This window comes from Lepus europaeus, chromosome 13 (assembly GCF_033115175.1).
Source record: "Lepus europaeus isolate LE1 chromosome 13, mLepTim1.pri, whole genome shotgun sequence".
Taxonomy (NCBI): Eukaryota; Metazoa; Chordata; class Mammalia; order Lagomorpha; family Leporidae; genus Lepus; species Lepus europaeus.
This window is the reverse complement of record NC_084839.1, coordinates 56,623,267-56,631,947: the sequence shown is the minus strand read 5'-3', so window position 1 is coordinate 56,631,947 and position 8,681 is coordinate 56,623,267. Positions and strand designations below refer to the sequence as shown.

At 55.3% G+C, this 8,681-nt stretch overlaps 1 protein-coding gene across 9 annotated transcripts in view; it reads left to right on the top strand.

Moving 5' to 3' along the window:
• The first annotated feature begins 6,474 nt into the window (after positions 1-6,474).
• The window catches only part of BCL11A (BCL11 transcription factor A), a 97,963-nt gene continuing 95,756 nt past the window's right edge, over positions 6,475-8,681 (top strand). For all 9 annotated transcript variants that reach the window (XM_062208688.1, XM_062208681.1, XM_062208687.1 and 6 more), the window contains exon 1: positions 6,475-6,529. In XM_062208688.1, coding sequence (XP_062064672.1) covers positions 6,475-6,529 — 55 coding nt within the window. The remainder of the gene's footprint in view (positions 6,530-8,681) is intronic.

Genomic DNA, 8,681 nt, shown 5'->3' with positions numbered 1-8,681 from the left:
AATCATTTCTGCAGTGCTCTCTAGCAGAGAGAGGGAGCGCTCCCCAAAGCTTCCTCAGCGGAGTTATTCTGCCTTGTATAACACAACCTCACATCTGGACTGATAACTTGAATTCCACCCAGTGCCATTTAAATAGCCCAAGTTATAAACCTCTTAAACTTGGGGTTTATAATAGAAACACTGACAGACCCTTAACTATAGTGCCTCTATAGTAATGAAAGCACAACTATTTCATTATAGCAGTGTCTGGCAAGGCTGCTATAATTAAGAGTCTGTCAGCGTTTCCATTATAAACCCAAATTTTAAGAGGTTTTTAAACTCACATTGTTTTAAATCACATTGAGCTGAAACTGGCTGTACAAAATGTCAGACCAGATGTGTGTGCGTGTGTGTGTGTTGCTTTCCCTTTTATTTACAAAAAAAAAAAAAAAAAAAAAAAAGCAAATAGGTGAAGGTTGTTTTTAAGATTGGGAGAAACAAGTATTGAAAAAATTACTCCCTTGCTCAAAGCCCAAGATTCATGGTGGTGGGTGGGCATGCGGTGGGGGCACAGAGAATGAAGTTTGAGATATCTTTTATTTTTGATTGTGCTGATTGCATTTTTTTCTTGAGAAGTGCTCTCATGTAGGAAAGCAGGTTTATACATATGCAAAAAGCAATGTTGAAAACGTGAATCATTTGATACTGAGTTCTTGATATTGGCTTATTTGGAAGCTATATGATGATGTAGGCTGCTGGGGATATGGAAATACCTTGCACTGTGTTGTTAATGGTTCAGCTGCTCTGGTATTTGGGATCATCTGTTTTGAGCTCACCATCCTTGGTGGGAACTAGTTTTGGGTTTAAGTGCACTGTTAGAATTGGGTTTCCAGACCAAAGTGTTACTAGGGCAATGGATAGCATTTGGATGGTTATGTTGGCTTCATGTATATGAGGATAGGGTCTATTTATTCAAGGACCATTTATTGAGCATCTACTGTGTACTCAGCATTGCACTGAGAAGTCTCTAATGCAGTACACTCATTGGGCAGGGAGCTGATCCCAGCACCTATGTGTCTTTGATGTCAGTGTTAGGAAGCTAAATTAAGTATTTCACCCAGCAGTGTTCTAACTGGATTCCAGTCTCTTCAAAGGGGCCCCTTAAGCGGTGAGACTGCAGTTCCTCCCTCCCCATACATTATAGAGGCAGTACACAGCAGCTGGGGCTAGAGGCAGGCAGAGACTTGCCTAGAGCACAAGCAGCCCTCCCTGCTGCCCTCCCTGCTGCCCTTCCTTCCTTCCTTCCTTCCTCCCTCCCTCCCTCCCTCCCTCCCTCCCTCTCTCCTTCCTCCCCTCTTTCTCTCTCTCCTTCCTTCCCTCCCTCCCTCTCTCCTTCCTTCCTCCATTCTCCTCTCCCTCCCTCCCTCCCTTTTTTCTTGCCTGCCTTTCTTTTGGATGGGTCCATCCAGGCATGGGAAGCAGCCAGCTAAAGGCCCAGGGAGCCTCTAAGGCATCACCCAGGAACCACCTTGGGGGAAGTTTGTGCCTTGCCAGCGGTATAGACTCTGTCCTCCAGGGGCCTCCCCAGGTGCCAGGCTCTGGGCCAGCGCTGGGACTGGAGGAGGAAGCAGCCTGCCCCTTTCTTCCAGTACAGCCCCCTGCTTTTGAATTCACTTTCCATCCTCTTAACACCCCAGCACCCCTACTCCCAAGAACTCTAGATGCCAAGTGCAGACCTCAGTTTTATTTTTATGAAGCTCAGTCTGCATCCTTGATTTTCTGATTACCGATTAGGAAAAATTAAAAATAAGAAAGAAAAGAGAGGAAAAGGATGAAAAAGTGGAACTGATTGTGTTTTTAATCATTCATTCATTCATTTATTTATCTTTAAGTCTAGAACAGCATTTCCCCCTTAAGGCAGACAGTGAATATTTTATTTTAATCTGTAGTTTCCATCGAGACAGACCTTTTAACCCTTCCTTCTCCAGCTCAGCCAGGAGATCCCGGCTCCAGGGCTGGGGCTACATCGAGTCTCCCTCTTGGAGCTGTTTGTTGACCACATTCACGTTCAGAGCCTGGAGCCAAAAGCACTTTACACCATAAAATAAAAGCACTGTCTTTTTTTCTAAAAGGTTACGTCTGGAGGCCACGCGGCTCATACTTCATACCGAAAACTACTGAAAGGACTATGAAATCCTCTATGATTTACACTCTCTTGCTGCATTAGGGTATAGATCTACTCGACTCTAAAAATACGGTGGGTTTCTAACCGACGTGAATATATGTGCATTATTTCAGAAAGTCTGTTAGAAAACTTGTCAACACATTATAAAGCATAAACCAGGACTTGGCTATTAAGTACGGAGATCAGAGGCGCATTATATACAGCAGGAAGTCCTGGGGAGGCTCCTCAGCGGGTAAGATAAAGAGGCGAGGCGGGGAGGGCAGGGGGCGTCTGCTGGCCTGCAGCTTGCTTGCGGTGTGGTCACCAAAGCTTCGGGAAGGAGCCCCGGAGCGTCTTCGCCCTTCCCCGTAGAAGCAGCCAAGGGTCCACAGCCCCCAAACGAAGTTAACTGCATGGCCACAAAATCATTTCGACGTGGTCATAATTTATGACTTTCTAAAAGCCACTTCTGGAAAGGTAAATATACTTATTGTGTAGCCAAGTGTGCGCGTTTCCAGTGACCTTTCACCCCGTCCACAAAACCACCTGCATCATTAATCAATACTTAGGTAATATTTTCAAATCTCCTAAAACAACACTTTTTAAGAAATTTTCTTTACACACACACACACATACACACAGATCTCCCCTCCCCCACGTGGGGCTTTTCCGAGAGCATCCCGCGGGGATGAGGGAGGGGGGCATCCCTGTGGGCAAGGGCGTGGGGACCAGGGAGGGTCCGTGCCGGGTGGGGCTCAAATGCCGAAGCCTCGGGTTCCAGGTCTGGGTGAAATCTGGCTGGGGGAGGGGCAAGGGTGGAGGGCAGTTCCCATTCCACCCTGGGCATTTTATGATGGCGAAATTAAATATATGTTAATGCTGCTTCCCTCTGCATGGGCACCCAGGGAAAGCAGCTGCAAAACTGGCTTTTTAATGTATGTTTTAAGATGTGGTTTCGGAAGGAACCCCCCTGGAATCTGAAACAAGTGCAGTAACATAGCAGACCTACTTGTAACTAAGTGCTTAATTTCCTATGATTTTTTTAAAAAGAAAATCAATAAAATGTTGCCAGTTATTTATTGGAAATAACCACAGATAGCGGCCCTGATAGGGTGCCGGTTTTAGAGAGCACACAATTGTGTAATGAATTGTAATTCAGAAGACTGTTAAATGTGAACCACAGAACCTTTCAGAGGCAATAAAGTCATTACCTTTTACACTACAGGCAACCCTGAAAAGCTTTATACACGCCATTCTATATAAATCATGCGCATCTAGTATATATTTCCACAACCCAAGTCGTCCACTTAGATTTCTTCCCCGTCCGTGGACGGCTGTGGATGGATGGGGACACTCCTGAAACCCGCAAAGCCCGGTTCCGAGAGGATCCGGCTCACTATTGTTACCTGCAGGAGCCTTGATTTCATTATTTATTCTCCAAGGCCTCCTCCCGGTCGCACTGTCTTCCTCCCTCTCCTCACCTTCCCTCAGAGCCCCCACCCCCACCCCCGCCGACCCGCCCCGCCCCTCCCCCGCGGGGACACTCATTCAGTTGGTGGCTCCGAGGCTGGTTGAACACGACAAAAACCAGACCGTGGTGGCGGAGCGCTGACCTGCTCCGAGGAACTCGATGAAAAGGGGAAATGGTGTCACGCACACGCTACAGCGCTCAACTGCAAGGGAATCTTCCTGGCTCCCAGACAGAATTTGAGCTTCTCACCCCCCCTTTAACGGGGCAGGGGGCTTGGGGGGGGGGGAGACCATCACCACCACAACAGACCCATTTCCACGAACCCAGGCCAGCCCGCCCCTCTCCCGACGTTGAGCATCCAAGCCCTCCCTGCCTTGCTGAGAGGGGCCCGAAGCTGCGCCGAGCGAGCGAGCGAGCCAGCCACTCATTTTCGAATGGGTCTGAAACTTTGCTGAGACCACCCCGGGCTAAACAGCCGCTGGCCGGCGGGGCTGGGCGGTGGGTGAGCGCGCGCACGCCCGGGGCCCTGGCTTAAAACAATGAGGCACCCCCCAGCCCCGGACGGGCAGATGAAATTTGCGGACACCGGGCCCCTTGGCCCGCGAAGGGGCCGTGCAGCCGCGCGAGGGGAGCGCGGCTCGGGCTCGCAGATCCACACTCACGCACGTCCACCTGCAGCGCGGCGACTGGCGGTCGGGCCGGCTCACCCAGCGCCCTGCGCGCAGCGCGCAGCCCCGGGTGCACGTCCGCCCCCCGCACCCGGCCCTTCCCGCTCGGGATGGCAGCGCAGTCTCCCCCGGCGGCGGCGGCGGCGGCGGCGGCGGCGGCAGGGTGGCGCAGGCAGGCGGGGAGGCTGGGAGGCGGGAGCCGCCCGGGGACTTTGCAGGCACGTTTCTGAATAAACTTTCCAATCGCAGGGGGTGCTGTTGCTGTACATTTTACGTAAAACTGAAAGTATCCCACGCCAGAGTGAAGCCCGCTTTTTGACAGCGGCAGCGCGCGCGTGTGTGCTTGTGTGCATTAAAGAGACAGGGGTTTATTTCCAACAGGTCTTCCCCTAATTTCCAGGGAACCTGGGCAGACAGGCGAGAGGGGGCTGCGGGCTCCGGGCTGCGCGCCCCGGCCGCGGGCACTGACCCCGGGGCGGTCAGCTCACCGCCGTGGCCTCCGCTCTGTTCCTGCGGAGCCGGCCGCTCGCTTTCCTTTCCCCATTTTTTCCTTCCCCGGGTAACAACGCAGGAACAGTTGGGCTCTGCCCGTAGGAAACATTTTCTTTCCGCCCTTCTGTACGTTCACGGTGGCTCTGGAGTGGGAGGGGGGTGTGTCCCTCCCCGGGACCGGAGTCGGGGACCTCCTGCGGCCCCAGGAACAGCTTCCCAGGGGCCGGGACTCCCGGGACTGCCCGCGCTTTGTCCTTCGGCCCTCGGCCGCTCGGAGAGGTGGACCTCTCCGCGCCTCCCTCGCCCCAGCCCCCGGCGCCCCCCTCTCGGGGCTGGATCGAGCCCTGACTCCGGCTCCCCGTCCTTTATTCCTCGGCCTCTCTCTCTTTCTTTCGGCGACCCCGGGGGAGCCGGGGACCCGGTGCTTCCAGTTACATTCAGACCCCGCCGCTTGTAGGGGCGCTTAGATCCCTGATCCCAGGCTCGGCTTTGGGGGCGCCCTCTCGGCCCTCGGGCCCGGGCCTGCGCCGCCTCCCTCGTCCCAGCTCCCTCTCTCTAGGTTGCTCTGGCTCCAGGGAGGCCCGGGCGCTGCCCTTCCGGACCCTCAACCCTCTAAACTTGGGCTGGATCGCGCCTCGCCGCGCGCTCCCTCTTGTCTCCCCTCGCCCGCTGCGGAGCTCCAACTTGGAGGCTCAGCTCTCAACTTCGGGTGATTTTTCTCTGCTAGCTTCTCCTCCGGCAAAGTTTCCTGAGCGCAGCCGCGGGCTCGGGGCTTTCACTGGGGCCCCGGGAGTCTGCACGCGGGGCGCGAGCGCGGCGGCGGGGAGGGGAAGTGGGTGTGCGCACGGAGGAGGGTGTCCGAGAGCAACTCTACCTGGCTTCCCTCCGCCCGCGCTTCCCCGGCCCCGGGCTGCAGCCTCCTGGTGCACTCCTTTTATTATTTTTTCTTTCTTTCTTTTAAAAATAATCTTTCTTTTGGGATCCGCGTATGGGGGGGGAGCAGGGCGCACGTCTTGCTCCCCCCTACTCCTCCCTCCCACCCCCGCCGCCCCTTTCTTCTCTCCCGGCCACGCCACCGCCGCGGCGCTCGCTGTGGCCACTGGTGAGCCAGCGGCCCCAAAGCCCCCTCCCCTCTGCCCGCCCCTCCCCCAGGGGCCGCGTCTGGCGTCTGCAGAGCCCCCCGCCCCGCACCTCCCCCGCCCCGCACTGGCCATTGGCTTGTCCTGGTCTCTTTTTCATGTCCAGCCCCTGATGTGTGTCCATTGGTGTGAGCTTCCCCTTCCCTCCTCCCCTTCTCTCCTGCTCGCCCTGCCCATGTTTTGTGTGTCTCTGTCCATCCAGACTCCTGACGTTCAAGTTCGCAGGGACGTCACGTCCGCACTTGAACTTGCAGCTCAGGGGGGCTTTTGCCATTTTTTTCATCTCTCTCTCTCTCTCCCTCTATCTCTCTTCTCTCTCTCTCTCTCTTTTTTTTTTTTTTTTGCTTTAAAAAAAAAGCCATGACGGCTCTCCCACAATTCATCTTCCCTGCGCCATCTTTGTATTATTTCTAATTTATTTTGGATGTCAAAAGGCACTGATGAAGATATTTTCTCTGGAGTCTCCTTCTTTCTAACCCGGCTCTCCCGATGTGAACCGAGCCGTCGTCCGCCCGCCGCCGCCGCCGCCGCCGCCGCCGCCCGCCCGCCCCGCAGCTCACCATGTCTCGCCGCAAGCAAGGCAAACCCCAGCACTTAAGCAAACGGGAATTCTCGCGTAAGTAACCCAATAATAGTAATAATAATTATTAATAATCACGAGAGTGCGCAGGACGAGGAGCAAGAGCAAGGGGGAGAGAGGGGTGTGTGCATGCATTTTTAAATTTTAACGAGAAAAACCTCTGAGAGTCGAGTAAAAGAGATTAAAAGGGGGGGGACCCCTCATCCGATCTCGAAACAGAGCTGTGTGTGCACTTTTGAGGTAGCACATACCTTTTACATTTTATTTAATTTTACAAAAATGGGGCTCCTCCTCCTTTCCGCCGCTTTATTTCTTTTCGAAAGGGAATGAAATGATCCCTCCCTCCCCAGTTTTGCAAAAATAATGAACAATGCTAAGGATGCGGACAACTCACATGCAAACCTGGAGGTGGAAGCTGGGGGGGGGGGGGGAAGGGGGTTGCTTCCACTCGCCGCAGGAAAATGGAGGGGTCCGAGTGAGTTCAAGTCTCACAAACAATTCCTGGGGAGAGAAGTGCGACTGGCCCTTGCACACCAGCGCGCTCACTGGCGAGTGTGCACGGGGAGCAAAGTAGTCATCCCCACAATAGTGAGAAAGTGGGACTGAGCGAAGGGCCTCCGGAGCTCCCGAGTCTGCCGAGTCGGGAGAGGGGCCGCGGTCGCGGCCGCGGGGAGAACGGGGTGACCGGGAAGCACGGGGGAGGCGGCCGGCGCTGCCGCCTTTTGTTCCGGCCTGAGGTGGGTGTTTGTCCCGCTTGCCTTTTGTGCCGGCTCCTCGAGCTGGCCCTCCTGCGCCGCCGCCGCCGCCGGCGAAGGGCAGGAGCAAGGGCCAGGGGAGGAGGCGGCCAGGGGCACGCGGGAGCTGGAGAGAGCGAGCCCGGGCCACCGCCGCCCGGGTGGCCACTGCCCGCCCCTCCCCGCCGAACCCCAGAGGTGGCGAGAAGGCATGCAAAATAAACAAACAAAATAAAGAAAAAATAGAAAAAAAAAAAAAAAAAGGCAAGAGAATGTAGTTTCTTGCTCCCAAACAGATGCCAGACGCTCCGCCAGTCCTCCTGCAACGCTTTCCTCTTTGACTCCCCCCCAAAAAATCTTGCAATCTCTGATTGAGGAAAAAAAAAAAACACCCCTTTCCCCAAACCCTCTCAGTTGCAAACTTAGAGCGCCAGCGGCGCAGAGAGGGAGCGAGGAACTCCCTCCTCTTACTATTTTTTGGAAGATTTTCAAAAAAAGTGGAAGTGGATTTTGATTGGGAAAAATCTCGTGTCTGAATGTTTACAAGCACCGCGTGTGCGGTAGCCTCCTGCCAACAAACAGACAGAGGACCGAGCGCGGCACGGCAGCCCCGGAGCAGGCGGCCGCGGCGGCCCGGCCTCGCCCGGGCCTCGCCCGACCTCGCCGCGCCCAGCCCAGCCCGGGATCGCCCACCGGGCACCCGCCGCCCACCCGCGGGGCACAGCAGCAGGCCGCGCTGCGACTCCCGCGCCAGCCTGGCCCGCGGTCGGAGTCCGCCCCAGCACAATGCCCAGGGCTCCATCCCGACCTCGCAGGCTGGGAGATCTGCTGGGTGAAACTCGGCTTTGGAAAGCATTTTTTTTTTTTTTTTAATTTTGCAAAGCAGCTGTAGAAGCACGTTCGCGCCCCCTCCCCTCGGCCCAGGGTACTCTCAGACTCCTCTTGTCCACGGCTCGGGACGGCCGGGAGGTCACCACGTGCTTTCCCGCCCCCACCCCCACCCCACCCCGGCCAGCTGCCCACAGCTTCGGACTTCGGCCAGGCCAGGTAAGGGGGGGGGGGCGCAGAGAAGTGTGTTCGAGTATGCATTTTAGGAGCGCTGGTTCCTGACACCCCACGCACCCCACTCCAGTATTCTTGTCCTTTACCCTGGGCCTGGCTCGGTCAGAGGTCCTTGCGAGTCTATATAAGGGGTAGTGGCTACGGTGGCTGTCCGGACGAGCGCGCCTGGAATGGCGAGCGGTGGGCACTTGGGAAAGTTTGTCCTCCAGGGAGAGAAAGGCGTGAGAGGGCCCGCATTGACCCCCCCCCCATTCATGACTGTTATTCTAGTTTTTGATGCAATTTTTAAGGACCACCTATACTCAATTCTGTATTTCTTTTTTTAAAGGGGGAGGGTGGGCACAGAGGAGCGAATTTTTCACTGGGCCCTGGAACTTGTCACACACTTCCGA